The sequence below is a fragment of the Pteronotus mesoamericanus genome, unplaced genomic scaffold (assembly GCF_021234165.1).
Source record: "Pteronotus mesoamericanus isolate MK-2021 breed Mesoamerican mustached bat unplaced genomic scaffold, CSHL_Meso_final contig_27, whole genome shotgun sequence".
Classification (NCBI taxonomy): Eukaryota; Metazoa; Chordata; class Mammalia; order Chiroptera; family Mormoopidae; genus Pteronotus; species Pteronotus mesoamericanus.
The window spans coordinates 17,292,416-17,307,061 of record NW_026555115.1 but is presented as its reverse complement, the minus strand read 5'-3'; the positions used below and the strand labels follow the sequence as shown (position 1 = coordinate 17,307,061).

The 14,646-nt window shown below is 50.9% G+C and overlaps 1 protein-coding gene across 1 annotated transcript in view; it reads right to left on the bottom strand.

Annotated features, from left to right (window-relative positions):
- MYO7B (myosin VIIB) overlaps positions 1–14,646 on the bottom strand; it is a 116,872-nt gene that overhangs the window by 6,545 nt on the left and 95,681 nt on the right. The window contains exons 27-36 of the mRNA XM_054575055.1: positions 11,632–11,758; positions 10,302–10,421; positions 9,058–9,231; positions 8,099–8,326; positions 6,769–6,936; positions 3,906–4,023; positions 3,692–3,818; positions 2,464–2,630; positions 1,250–1,431; positions 190–320 (exon numbers count right to left, since the gene is read on the bottom strand). Of these exons, the coding sequence (XP_054431030.1) occupies positions 190–320; positions 1,250–1,431; positions 2,464–2,630; positions 3,692–3,818; positions 3,906–4,023; positions 6,769–6,936; positions 8,099–8,326; positions 9,058–9,231; positions 10,302–10,421; positions 11,632–11,758 (1,542 nt within the window). The remainder of the gene's footprint in view (positions 1–189; positions 321–1,249; positions 1,432–2,463; positions 2,631–3,691; positions 3,819–3,905; positions 4,024–6,768; positions 6,937–8,098; positions 8,327–9,057; positions 9,232–10,301; positions 10,422–11,631; positions 11,759–14,646) is intronic.

Below are 14,646 nucleotides of genomic sequence, written 5' to 3'. Positions count from 1 at the left end.
ATCCACAGCACTCAGCTGAGACACAGGTCACTCCCCGCAACATCCAGGGTGGTGTGGGAGGCTCAGAGGGTCGCCTTCTTCCCAGGTGGGCATCACACCTGCCTCTGTGGCCTCCCCAAAGCTGTCAGGGAGTCCCGAGGAGCTAACTGGGGCTGGACCTGGTGCTGTGTGTGTGGGAGGGTTGGGCACCTAAAAAACTCGTAGGAGAATGTCTCCAGGGTGTGAAGCTTCTCCTTGGCCTGCTCCTCAGACAGTGCTTCTGCCGGTCGCCCCTCCTGAGCTGCCAGCTTCCGCTTCTCTGGTGTCATAGCCAGCAAGCTCTGTGGAGGCACATGCCTGTGGGTGCCAGGAGCCACAGTCCACAAGGTCCTCCCCATAAGCTCCTCCTGACATGGTTGTTTCAGTGACTTAGGAGGGACAGGGCCACAGAGCTGAAGAGGCCTGGGCCTACTCCTCCTGTGTCACATATTGTGTCCCAGGACCAGTGACTCAACATTCCTGAGCCAGATTCCTTTCTCTTAGGAGAGCTTCTAAGACCCATCAGGCTCCCGTTCCCCAAAGTGCCTCTCTTCAGGGGCATAGTCACCTGGCCCTGCTGCCTGGCTCATCCCTCCTTTAGGCTGCACACAAATGTCACTACTTCGGGGATGCCTGCCAGACATGTTGAACCCCACCCTATTATTTTCTTTCATTACAACCAGTGCTGCTCATTGGTGGCACTTTATACTTGCTATCATTTGATCACTTGCCCAAGTGCTCCTTGAGGGCAGAGTTCCTGTTGTGGTCAATTCTGTATTACAGACATGGGACAGACAGTTGGCACTCGATAGGCGCAGATTGGAAGGTCTATCTATCCTGCTTCCCAGTAAGGCTGGTCTCAGGGGCTGAGGTGGAGCGGTTCTCAAGGGCAGTGAGACCTGAGCCCCCTTGAGTCAGGGTTTCAATGAGGCAGAGGCTGGGGAAGGAATGAGTTTGTTCCTAGGACACACCCATGGTAGGAGAGATGGAAGGGATGCCCACTTACTGAGCCTCCCATGAACTGTCAAGCACTGTGCTGGGCATGGCACAGGTGCTGCCAACTTCATGGTCACCCCAGAGGGACAGTGGGGTTGACAGAGCTGGCCTGATGCCCAGGTGGCCCTCATGGCCCTCTGTGAGGTGGGAAGCAGGCACCTGAGCTAGCACCCCCAGGTGGGCATCCTGGCCATTTCCCTATGTGCTCATGATGCCCTGATTGAAGACAGGTTACCAGTAGCTGTGCAGAGGGCTTGGTGACTGTAGGGATGGCATAGAGGCGGGTGGTAAGCACCAGCCCCGTCTTGCCTGTCCTGTGGTTCTGGCCCAGGATCCAGTTCTCAGAGGCCAACAATCCCTGCTTCTTGGTCAGGATCAGCAAGTCCCCCTTCTTATAGGGCAGGAGGGTGATGTCATCTGTAAATTCAGGTTACACACACAGGGGCAGAAAAGCCACAATTTACCAATGGGTCTGCAAAGGCTGGGGTATGCTGGAATTTTATGGGTTGTCTTTGTTGAGAGCTAGGGGAGCCAAGGCACAGAGCTGAGGGCCCCAGTTCATCTGATGGGAGTAGTGGCAGGATTTTCAGAGCTTGGGCTCCCAGGGGCCTGGACAGGCCCAGAACCTGGTCAGGGGCTGGGGAGCTCTGACCATGGCCCTACCTTGCGAAACCTGCTCAGAGACCTGACCAGAGACCTGACCAGGAGCCATGGCCTGCGAGGCAAGATGTGTGTAGACTCATAGGAAAGAATGCCCAGGCTGGCAGTCACCAAGCCAGCCTATGTGCCATGTGACCCTCATCTGTAAAGTGAGATAACAGTTCCTTTCTCTGTGGGGCAGTGGTTGGGGCAGACTGGGTAGCAGGAATAAGTTTTCAGTATTGATAGTTTTTTACTGCTGTGAGGCCCTGAGAATAGCCCTTCCCTCCACATCCCAGTGAGCTTGCCCACCCTTCCCAAGCCCTGCAATTAGCAGCCCCATCAATTTCCCATGAATGCTCAGCTCCTGTGGGGGCCAACAAATAGATGTAGGGCTCAGATCTCTCATCCCCTGAGTTGTGTGATCCTGGACAAGCTTCTCCCCTTTTCTGAGCCTCTGGTTCCCTGTCTGTAAAATGGGGTAACAGGATGGCTGTGGCGGTAGTGTTCAATGTACTGGTCCATGGCATGCTGATGTCTGCAGGGAGAGGGGGTAGATCCTTCCCACGCTTCCCTTGGTACGGTCTTCAGCTAGGGTGGCCTTGGAGGGTTGGAGATCACCTTCTTTAACCCCTCATTTTGTGGAAGGGAGGGCTTTGCCCAAAGTTCCCCGCTCAGTGTTTTATGGTCCTTTCTCTGTCTCCCTGCTCAAGTCTCTGAGCCCTGCTCTGTGCCACATGGCTGTTATGACATGAAGATGAGCAAGTTTCCCTCCCACCAACCACATTCACATCCTACTTGGCCAGGTACCTGTGGTCTTCTGGTCCTGCAGGGCCATAGCGAACACGGATCTCTCCTTCAAGCCCTCCAGAAACATGGCTACCAGCTCAGCGATGGCCACGCTGCTGGGGGACATAAACTCATACTCCTCTTCATGCAGTGTGGACAGCAACAACCTCTGCCCGCCCTGGGCCTCCCTGAGGGGATAAAGAGTACCATATGACCAGAGGTCTCCTCTGCCCTTTCCATTTAATCCACTCAACAGCTTCACTGGTGGTAACCCTCCTAAGTTACAGATGAGGAGACACAATGACTTGTGTAGGGCTACCAGCAGGTCCCGGATTTGCCCAGACCCCAGGTGCAACTGTGTGTGGTGGGCAAAACACAGCCAGAGCTCAGGGTCCATGGGGCCTCAGAGGCAGTGGTGGTGCCAAGCCCCAGTATGTGGGGTCAGTTCTTGGCAGGTAACGAGCTGGCCAGTATGCAGGGCCCCCACAGGGACACTGCAAAGAGCTGAGCTGAGCTGAGATGAAGTGCCAGCTTTGGTGAGCTTAGGTGAGCTACCCACCCAGCCTCTTCACGCCTCAGTTTGTTTATGTGCAAACTGGGTGATGCTGTGAGTACTTCATGACAACTGAGAATGTACCCAGCATGGTCGGCCTCAGGAAGTGGTAACCAGTGCGTGCCCTGCACCCAGTGGTAACAATTATAATGGTTATGTCACCCTGAGGGCTTTAACTGAAGGGGCTCTGCAGGGCACAGGCTGACCTTCCCAAAGGGCTTGGAGACATTCTCAGGAGATGAGAGCCATAGAGAGCCCTCAGGAGTGGGCTCCTGCAGGGCCACTCTAGCATTACTGTGTGACCTGGGACACACCCAGGCCCTGTCCTTCAATCCCTCTCCCAGACGGTCTGTATCTTCTTGCATGACCAGTGAGAAGGAAGGAGCCAGTAAGGAATATACACCCAAAAGGCTGCAAGATCATGTGCTCCTTCCGGGAGGATGTGGGTTTAAAGAGAGGTTGAGAGGGCAATGCAGAATTCACAGAGGCAGTGCCTCATGGGCAGGGCAGTGTGGCTGGGGACAGAAGAGGGTGGGGTCCCACGTCCAATGGCCACCACCCTGTACACACAAGTCCTCATCCCTGCACCCCAGCTGGGCTCCCAGGGGCAATGTGCCTCCCTCTCTCCATCTCTCCTGAAGTCCCAAGGACTGAGGTTTAAGGAGAGATTTGAGCATCTTCTTTGGGGGCACCTACCTGTTGGTGATCATACTCATGACCTCTGGGAAAGAGAGTTCTAGGAGTATCCTCTCTTTCTGGTCCAGGAAATACAGTCCTTTCCAGTTAACGGCCAAGATCAGCTGAGTTTTGGGCAGATGGGGGCCTGGACGGAAGAGACAGAATGTGAAGCATAAGCTGGTCCTGGGTGGAGGTCCTCACCCGCAACCCTCACCCCATCATTTGCCATTACCAGAGAAAGTGGTAACTTCAAAGAGTCTGGAGAAGAGTAGTGGCCACTGCAGGCGGGCGGCATCCACCACCTGCTCCTGCACATCCCGTGGCATTGCCCGCTTCTGGGTGTATGGTGCCTGCTCATGGACACAGTGTGTCACCACCATCATTCATCTCTCACTCGTTCAACCAGGGCATAACCCCATCCCCTCCCCACTGCAGCTGATGCTCGCTTGGTGTCCAGGAACTTGTTTGCTGGTTCATTCTTTGAAGCCCCTACCTACAGTGGAGCCAGTGCTTAGTGAGGGCTCCGTGGGGAGGCTACAGGGCTGATGCAGTTCTATTTTACACGCCTCGGGGAGGACCCTTCATGGATGTTTTTGAGAAGGGAGAGAAGCTTTCCTCTTCTTTAGCTTCAGGATGCCAGTGAGCTGCAGGGACCAGCTGCTCTTGTCTGCTGCTGCGTGGAAGGCTGTGCCGTGTATCTGGGTGTCTGGAGGCTCCTGTCTGTGTGCTCTGGTGGGCTTTTGCCAACGCATGCCGCATGGGTCTATATCTTGTTGTGGACATGTGGCCTGTCTCGATGTGTATCTCTGTGTCCTTGGTACCTCTGTCTTTCTACTTCTGCACATTTGGGAAGCATTTTTCAGGAGCCTCCATCTCAACCCCTCCTCTCTTAGTTCCCTTCTCCACGTTGCTTCCTCCCTCTTTCTTGCCATTCCCTACCTTCACCTTTTCCTTTCTCCATCTCCACTGCTCTGTGTGCATAACTGAAATTTCTTTTTACTGTTTGTTGAATAAAATATTTCTTTTGTTCTTACTTTAAAAAGTGGTTGGGTAATATTCACAAACTAAGTTGGGGAAGATAAATTTATGCACCATATCTGAAGGGTGATTTGGCAATATGCCACATATATCAAATATTTTAGAATGTTCATATACTCTGAAATTCCTTTTATAGGAATTTATGCTGATGAATAAATCAAGTGTATAAAAGTTATATCTATAAAGTGGTCCCCCTCATTGTTTTAATAGTCAAAAATGGTAAATGACCTTAACATTCATAAATAGGAATCAGAAAAGTGAATTATAATTTATTAATACATATTATGCAGTCATTCAAGTGAACATAAAGATCCATATGTAGGGACATGGAAACATGGCCCCATATATGTGGTCAAGTAAAGAAGCAAGTGGAAAATTGTCATAGAATATGATCTTCTTATTTTTAAAAAGGTGTATTTCTATCATATTTGTATCTCAGCTGTGTAAATGTGAATAAAGCAGTCTGGAAGGGTATATATCACAATATTAAGCATGATGATATAATAATATCACTTTATATTGGTCTGTATTTTCTGACTTATTTGGTGATGTACATGTTTTAAGTGTTTAATGAAAAAAAAAATCAGTGAAACTATTTTCACTTTGGAAAAAAGTGGTGAGGGAGAATCTCCTAATTTTTTACCCTCATCCTAATACCCCCTTCCCAAATTATGAAGCTTCTCCTTACTCATGATCATGTAGATTCATGCGTGCCTCTGGTTCCCCTCCCTCTTGTATGAGCCCTGAAAAGTCCACGTCTCTCTTGCAAACACATCCACCCAGGCTGGGGAACACCATAAAAGCTCAAGAGGGGCTCTGCTGTCCCAAATGCCTGTCATAGGAGTGTTCCCGAGGAGTGCAAGTGAATGTCTGTGGAGCAAGGTTTCTATGGCCAAGTATTTTGGGAAATGTTGGATAAAACAGTCAGACTTTCTACTGCATGAACCTTTCACTGGGATGCCCTAAGAGTAGGACAGAGCAATAGCATTTCCAAACCACAGGCACACAGGACCCTTGTCCACAGCCCACTCCAGGCCACCTTTTCAGTGGCAGAATGGAGACGGCATCACTTGGTCCTCTGTGTTGTCCTTCTCTGAATGTGATTGGGCTCTGCTACTGGAACCACTCATCTGGAGCTTATCACCCTGCCTTTGGGCTGTCAGTCCCTGATAAGCAGACATTGAACTGTCTTCTTCTTTCCCATTCCTTATCCTGTCTTTTCTTGGTCCACAGAGCCACAGGGAGGATAGGGATGGGGGACCCTTTCACTAAAGGGTTTCATCCTCCGTTATTCTCCACACAGCTCTCCTGCAGCAGTGACATCAAGCCATGCCTGGTTCCTCAGAGATGCCCGGGTACCCTCGTGCCTGCTGCAGAGCTCAGCACCACAGGAAGAGGAAAGTTCTGACAGAGGGGCAGGTCTGGGAAGGCCTGTCTTTATGGGGCGGGGAAGAGAGGCCAGGGGATTGTGAATCAGATAGTGTGTCTTTGCTGTCCACTCTTGGGGTGGAAGTTAGGGAGCAGCAGAAACCACACTGTACTGGTGTGGGTGCCTGTGGGTTGAGTAGAGGTGTGGGGAGGAGGTTGTAAGCCCCTAGGGGGAGCCATGTTCACATGGTGCAGGGTGATCACTTGGGGGGCGGGGGAAGAGAGGCAGCCCTTTCTGCTGTCCAGAGCCTGCACAGAACATGCAAAGCCCGAGCCAGGGGTCAGGACAGGGCAGGGTGATGCAGAGGCAAGGGTGTGGTCAGGTCAGCTGCTGTGGATGCCCTCTTGTGCCAAACGCTGGGGCTTAGGCAGACACTGCAGAAGAGACCAGTATGGGATGAGTTGCTTGGACCCAAGATGCCAACTTGAAAGGAGGAGGGAGCATGGACAGGCCTGTGATAGGGAGCTGAACTAAAGGAGCTTGGTTAAGTCTGAAGAGACAGAGCTATGCTATCTGTCAAGTTAAAGTTCCTGCTCCCAGTGGGTGGGGGGGGGGGCTCACAGGGAGCAGCCCATCCCCTCTAAGTCCCCAGCCCCCAAAGAAGAGCCAGGGCTCCGTGGAGGCTGACCTTGGCATGGGCAGCAATGATGAGGTTAGCCCACTGCTCCAGGGTCTTGGTCTTGTACAGTTTGGAAGGGATGAAGCTGGGCAGAAGCTCCTGGACTGCCTCTTTCCCCAGGGAGGTGCCAAGCTGCACGTAGCAGTGCTGGGCTAGCAGCTCCACCAGCTCTTCTTCCTGCGCAGCCCAGGGAAGACATGCAGATGAGGGAGGATAAGTGAGGAACTGCCTTCCCCTGTGACACCTGACAGTGCCCCAATGCTCACGTCAGTGTATCAGAGATGACCGGCACTCGGGCAAGAACTGGAAGCATGAGCGACCACCACATCTGACACTTCCTCCAGGCATAACTTGCCCTTTTCCCAACTCAGTGGGTGGACTCACCACATGCCCTGACTGGGCCCTAACAGGGGATTTCCTCTGTTCTCCTCTCCTGCTCCTCAGGAAGCCATGAGGAGGTGGAGGAGGCATGGGTGGAACCCTGACATCACTGTCTGTGTGGGATGAATGTGGGCAAGGCCTTCACCCTGTCTTATCCAGTCCTCACTTGTCAAAGGTGACTGGTGGCTACCTTGAAGGGCTTCTGCAAGAACTCAGTTGGGTGCAATCTTCCTTGAGGCACCCAGAATGGGTGCCCTGCTCCAGGGGCCCCACCCAAGTAAAGTTGCCCTTTGCTCTTGGGAGACAAAAACCCTGTGGCTACCTGCCCTCTGAGCCCCTATACACCTAGCCTCTGATTCTCCCTGTCCACTGCCCCACTCCAGGTGGGCTTCCAGGAGTCCGGAGAGCATTTTCCTCCTGATTCAGGCACAGGGAGGTCTGTACCAGCTGAATAGGTGCACTGCTGATCTCAGGGCTCATGTGCATGGTCTCCTCTCCCTGAATTCTCACAACCATACAAAGGGCTCTGTGCCTTCTAGCTGAGGACCTGAGGCTCAGATATAAGAATCCAAGGTCACACTGCCAGGAAGAAGCACAGGTAGGACTTCAGTTAGAGCTAGGGCTTCAAGGCCACATCCTTGAAACTAGGCCCTGCTGCTCCATAAACAGTTGCCATTAATGAGGCCAGGCAGGCCTGGGGCTGATGGGAGACTCTCTGCTCTGTACCTGGGCACTAGAGGCATGAGTCAACCTGTGGTCCATGGGAAGAGGACATGGAGGTCAAGCAGAGAGGCCTAGAGACCTGCATCTTATGCAGATACCCCGAGACCCCATGCCTCTGCCTCTGCCCCCCCACCCCTGAGGCTTGCCCTACTCTGGCCTCCGCATCCCCTGTGGCTTGCTCTGCAAGGCTGTGGTGGGTCAATCCCAGGCCCTGACAGCTGTGGTATCCCCTCACCTTCTCGAAGCTGTATTCGCCGGACCAGACTCCATGCAGGACTTGGTGGTAAATAAGCTTAGTGCTGACAGCGTCCTCTTGGGAATTGTGCCAGGGGGTAAAGAACTCCTTCCGGAAGTAGAGGCGCCAGGGCGAGTGACGCTCACTCTCACCCCTCTCCCGGGCCAGCTGCTCACACTGGCCAATGGCATCCATCACATGGTCACGCCCGCTGCCCAGGGACCAGAACTGAGGCCAGAGCAGCAGGGCAATAGGGATTAGGGCTGCTGTGTATAGATCCACACGCATCTTAGGGTGTGCTCAACCACCCACTGTGGATTCTTAGGGGACAGGAGCTGCTCTGGATCCCTGAGAGTTTCTCCACATAGGGGGCATGGCTAGTGTATCACTCTGACACTCCTCCCTACTGGCCCCTCCCAAGGGAGGTAGGGACTGATGCCATGGCCGCAATGACTGGGGTGGTGCACTGGACTGGCTGGTTGGTGTGAGTCAGGCTGAGACTGTGGGCGCCTCACTGGGTGAGGATGTGGGTCGGGGGGGGGGGCTGTACTGTGTGGCCCTCCGCATCTGCTTCATGGGAGTGTGCTGTTCCCAGTGTGAGGGATGGGTGGGGTGTGTGAGTGCCTGGTAGATGGCTGTGTGTGGGTGGGCTGCTCCAATGTGGCAGGGACCAAGGAAGGTGTGCAAGTGACACTGGGGCCAACGGCCATCGACTGGGCTGAGGATGTGCCTGAGCAGGAGGATGCCTGGTAATGAAGCATTTTTGTGAGTCTGTGAGTATTCATGTATGAGTATGTGTGTATCTGTGAGTGTGTAAGTTGTGTGAGTGAGCATGTAAGTGTGTGTCTGTGTTTGTCATCTGGGAGAGAGAGCAGTGGCCTGATTGGTGTGGTTCAAGGCCTGGAGCTGGCCTGGGTGTGTGAGGGAGGTGGAGGAGGGATAGGACCCCTGGCCAGTACCTTGTCATACACAGCAACCTGGAGGGAAAAGCCCAGGTGATCACTGAGGCCCTGCTTGCGGGCGATGTGCAGGCAGATTTCTCGTGACGTTGAGGCTGAGTCCACTGTGACAGTCATGTTCTCTCCAGTTGCCAAGATGACCTGGATCGGGATATGTTTCTTGGACTTGACAGCCTGGGGACAGATGAAGACTCAGTCCCTCTGCTCTGGATATCCCTGGGCTTAATGGCCTGTCCTAGAGGCTGGCCCACTCCCTCCCTGTCTCCCCAAAGTTCTGGCCATCAGATGTTGGCTGCTGTGCTGATGGACCCAGTGGAACAAAAGCAAGGCTGCCGTAGTGTGTGTGCTTCTATAGGTGTTTCTCAGCAGTCTGCAGGGTGCCATCTGCAGGCAGAGGTCCCACTCTAACATGAGAACCCTGAGCTCTGTCTGGGAGGTTGAGTGACTGAGACTCACAGAGGGTCAGAAGAACTCTTGGACATTGCTGAGTCCTGGACTCAAATATTTTTGATACATGGGAGCTACGGTTCCCTTTGTATACAACAGGGTATGAGCATGCTCATACAGCTGCTACAAGTTCATGTGCAATTCCAGGGCTCATGACCCGAGCAGGCAGAGGAAGAGAAGAGGAGAGGCCCTGGTGGACTTGGGTGGCAGGGTGAGAATGCAAGAAGTGCTGCAAAAGGTGACCCCAGTATAGGGCACCATGGGACACAGGGAGTGAGGACCTTCCAGGAGCCATGAGTACAGAAGGATGCAGGAGGTGCTTCCTCAACATTTCCTGTGTCTGAATGACTCTTCCTGAAGACACTTTAAGAACTCACAGGTGACATATATAGCAATGTCACCAAGGATGACAACCTTGGAATGACCACTGCCTTCTTTACAAAATGCAAATACCCTAAGGAAGGGTAACATTTTAAGGAATTAGCAGTCATTCACACTAGAATGCTAATCAGTTTATCAGGTATATTTTCCCCGTTAGCTAGCAGGGCTCTCAAGGAATGTGGATTTACAAGTGGGGAGAGCACTTTTGAAGCCTGGGCCTCACCTGGGAAGGCTAAGCCCCAGGTGGTGCTCACAAGGACCACAGGCACAGAAGGCTCCCCAAGAAGATGAAAGAAACCTAAGGACACACTTCCTGCTGGTAGTACAAAAGAAGGCACCCCAGAATCTGTGCTGGAGGAGCCATCAGGGCTGGCACCACCCCACTCTGACTGTCTCCCACTCCAGCTGGTCCCTACCTGCAGCTCCAGCCAGGTAGGGGGCTCTGTGCGAACCCCATTGGCACAGGTGCGTCTCAGGCGCTCAGCGCAGAAGGGGCCATAGCTGGCTGGCCCTTCACCAATGAAGTTCAGCAGATACTGGTGAGAGAGGAAGGGAAAGGGAGGAAGACTGGATGGAGGCCACTTTCTACTGCCCAGAGGGGTTCTAAAAACCATAATATTCATTCTAACTCTGAGAGGTGATAGAAGTGTCAACGAATCTTGCTGTGTGATCATTTTGCCAAATGATTTGCAAAAAAACCAAAACAAAACAAAACAAAAAACAAAAAAACCCACAAAACACAAAAAAACCAAACTATTTGATCTAATAATTCAGACCTACCTTAAAGGCAAATATATATATTTAATCACAGTGGCATTTATGGTAATAAGCAATTGGAAGGTGGACCCAAATGTCTATCCACAAGTTAAATACTCTCTAGGATAGTTAAAAATGGATGGCATGAAACCTGGCATTTGAGAAAAGTTTATCATATGAAAAGATACTTGTGGAGACAAGTGAAAGATACAGGAGAGTTGATGTTCAATATATGTTTGATAAAAGTGTATTGAAAATTTTTTCATCTCACAGAGAGATTTTTGTGAGGAGATGCAGCCTGGAATGATTGACTGGTGTCAAGAGTGGCCCTAGGGTCCAGAGCAGGTGGCTGGGGTGACTATGCTTGCTGGCCCTAAAGGCACATGAGAGAGAGTGATATTGTTTTCTGTATAACTACAAGTATGACATTATAACACCACAAAAGGCCAAAAATAGTAACCGAAGTTACCCCTGCATGTAGAGATTACTTTTATTTTCTTTTTAGGTTTTCTGCATGTCCTACATATTACTTATATGATAAGAACCAAAAGGCATAGTAAAGCAGTGAGGCTTGGGGCCTGTAACACTGCACCTGTCAATACCCCACCTTCATTTTTAGTTCTAGGGATTAGAGAAAGATGCTTCAGGCAACCTCCAGTCAATGCTCACTCCCAGGACATCTTTGTTTTTTCAAGGCACATTTCCTCTACCATCTCATTGTCTCCTCAGAAGAGCTACCCTGGTGCCTGACACCAAGTGAACTGCAGCCCATGAATAGAGGCTGGAAAAACTAGGTCCAGTGTCTTCTTTTATAGAAGGGAAAACTGAGGTCCAAAGAATCATGGGCACTGATGCCCATCCTGGCCAGTAGAAGCAAAAAAACTGGGTCCAAAACCAGGATTTCTGGACCTCCTCCATGGCTCAGAACCAACCCATCCTCCCATGTACCCTGTCTCCCCAACCCCAGCCACTGCCCTGGGCCCTGCCCACCTTCATGAACTTCTCAGAGGGTGGGAAGCAGCCCAAACAGAGACTAAGCAGGATCCATCCCCGGGCCACGCTGCTTGTTTTGAAGTTCTCCGACAGTTGCTTGCAGATCTGGCAATAAATCTCATCCCTAAAAGACACAGACCACTAGGAGGTCAAGCTGTAGGCTGGCTCTGAGAAGAAGGGGAAGGTGGCTGGGTACACCACCCCTTCTATACCCCTGGATGGGGTCATGTCCAAGGGGCAGCCTCCAGCTTCCTCTCCTTCAACTGCTTTTTCTGGCCTCCCCTGCTGCATCCCTGGCTGACCCGGATATGTCACTTCCCGAAACTGTGTCACCTCTAGTGTCTGCCCAGGGCTCTGTTTCCCCACTTTCATTAGCCATCATTACCTAGCTTATCCTGGCCTTAGCCATTGTCCTTTTGGTCAGTCATCTTGTTCCCTCAGTTTTTTGTTCCCTACCTCACCCACACTTCCCACAATAACCTGGCCCTCCAGCTGTGTGGGACAGATGCAGGGAGCGCCCAGGGATCTCCAGCCACAGCCCTGTCCTCAGTAGTCTACACTTTTGCATGACTTGATCTGTTCCTTTTCGCAATTTTACAGTTATTTCACACCTTCTCCTTCTGCCTTGAAGTCCTTCCCCTTTCCCTGAATATAGCTACCCTATCACCACTGTGGAGAGAAAAGTGGGGACTGCATAGGAGAACCCCTCAACTCCTTGCCTCCTGACCAGTTCCTACTCCCACAGTCTCATGACCCTCTCCTCTCTGTCTTCTTTTGTGGAGGGAATTATTCTGGATTCTTCCCCACTTTATCAAGTCTTTGTCATCTTATTAAAGTGTCCCATTAGCCCCTCCAAGCTCACATATCCAGAGGTCAGCATCTTTCCCCTAACACTCAGTGGTGTGCTGATGTTTCATAACCAACTCTTCTCGGGGAAAAATCCCTGACTGCATTTGCCAGTTTCTTTGGTGTGAATATTCCAATCAATGCCAATTTGAAGCTACCAACTTGATATCATTGAACATGGAGTTGAAAAGAGATGTGCCCATAGACTCTCATGGCCTAGTAAACTCAGCTAGAGCATACCTTTCTCAAGTCTCTACAGGCACCACTATCAAGCATTCACCCAACTGGAAATCTGGGAGCAATCCTAGACTCCCAGCAGCAACCACATCCTACCACCTGTCTCCTGGATGTTTTGTCTGCACCCCCTTTTAACTCTTGCACCCTGGGCCATCTCTCATCAGCTCTCTCTGGACCTCTGTAGCAGCCCTCTCCAGTCCTCCCACCCTCAAGCTCCATCTCTCCATGGCATTGTCAGGGAGAACTTTCTGGAAGTCAAATATGGTTGTGGTCTTCTCTTACTTAAAACTTATCCTTACTTACCCATATGTTTAAATTCAAACTCAGTTCCCAGTTGTGATAAACCACTTAGAATTCCAGAACTTTGGGCTATTTTAAACCTTTGTGACCCTGTTCATCCTCTTCCTCCTCTCTGGTGAAACACCCCTTCTTCTCACAGTGCTTCTCTGCCCCAGGAGGGCATTACAACTACCTCTTCTTGGCACCCCCACTGGAACCCCATCTTAGCACAAGCAGTTATTGTGGGACTTCGGGTCCTCCCATGCTCCCCAACTAAAGGGTGACCTCCTTGAGGGCAGAGACTTGTCATTTTCATCTCTGAATCCCCAGTCTAGGTCCTGCCCCTGAACAGGTACTTAATAAATATTTATTATATGTGTGGCTGGATGTGGGTGGAGCATTTGCTTTGTCTTGGAATTTGGCTAAGACCCAGAACCAAAGACAAACAGATGATAATTCTCTAGGGTCTGCTAAAAGGTGGCAGAGCCAGTTCAGCTCCCATGCCATCTCCAGCCTGCATAAGTGAAGATGAGTAATTTGAAAGGCTATTCTTGGAAAGGATTCCGTAGGAGTAGAGAGATTTCTGGTCTATCTTCACCCGCTCCAGATGAAGGGTGTGAGGGAGCCCCCAGGAGATTACTAGTACAGATGAAGGCTGTCTGCCAGAGATGAGATCCATTTTGCTCCCTATCGAAGGCACGCGGAGCTCCAGAAGTCTATTGTCTCATTCCAGGGTATCAGAATAAAGCAGAGTTATTGAGGATGGACTTTTGTCCCCTGATAACTCAAGCGGTGGCCTCTATTAAAAGAGAGACTAGTGTCTGCATCCTTTCTGGAGAAGTGTAAACTATCCTTCATGGCCAAGATGAAGCAAGAACAGTTAGAAACTGGGAGTGTCATTGAAGGAGCTGAGTTTCAGGTGTCTTGATGAGATCTCACACAAGCAGGCAGCCCATCATTCCTGAAGATCCCAGCAGTAAGAGGTTGTGATGTGTTCCATTAGGGGATAGTTGGCAAGGGATCTCAAGGGATCACTGAGTGAATATCAGTCCCAGCTGAAGACCAGCACTGTGTGAAAGTGCCTACAAGAGTTATCTGACAAATCCACAGTGTGTCATTTGGACACAGCTTTCACGTTTCTGCCATATTGGAGGGTGTGGTGGTCAGTGAGGATTAACTCTGAGAGAACTACCAATAGATACCAACTAGAGTTGTCTGTTTGGTATCACTCAGGCATCCTGGAGTCTTACTAGCTTCAAGAACCAGAGGACAGATTTGGGGGTACCTACAGTAGTTGAAAGTAAGAAGGGAAATCCTAGAATGAAGAGAACGATGGAAAAGGAGTCCTAAATTTTGCATATAAAATATTCCTTAGTCTCTGTTTGACTCCAAGTTTACACATGTGTGGGGCAGACTCCAGGTTGCCCAGCAAAGGCTAAAAGAACTGAACAGGGAATCCAGCTGCTACCCACCACAGGGAGACAGAGTTTAAAACCAGCCAAGTTGATTGCCTACCCGAACACAAAGTCAATACTCTTTGAAAGAACATAATGGAATCCAGAGTCTCTAAACATATCATCCTCCATGGTCAGTATATAACTCAAAAGTACTAGAGTCCTGAGAAAATACACTCAAATACTAGACATGTAA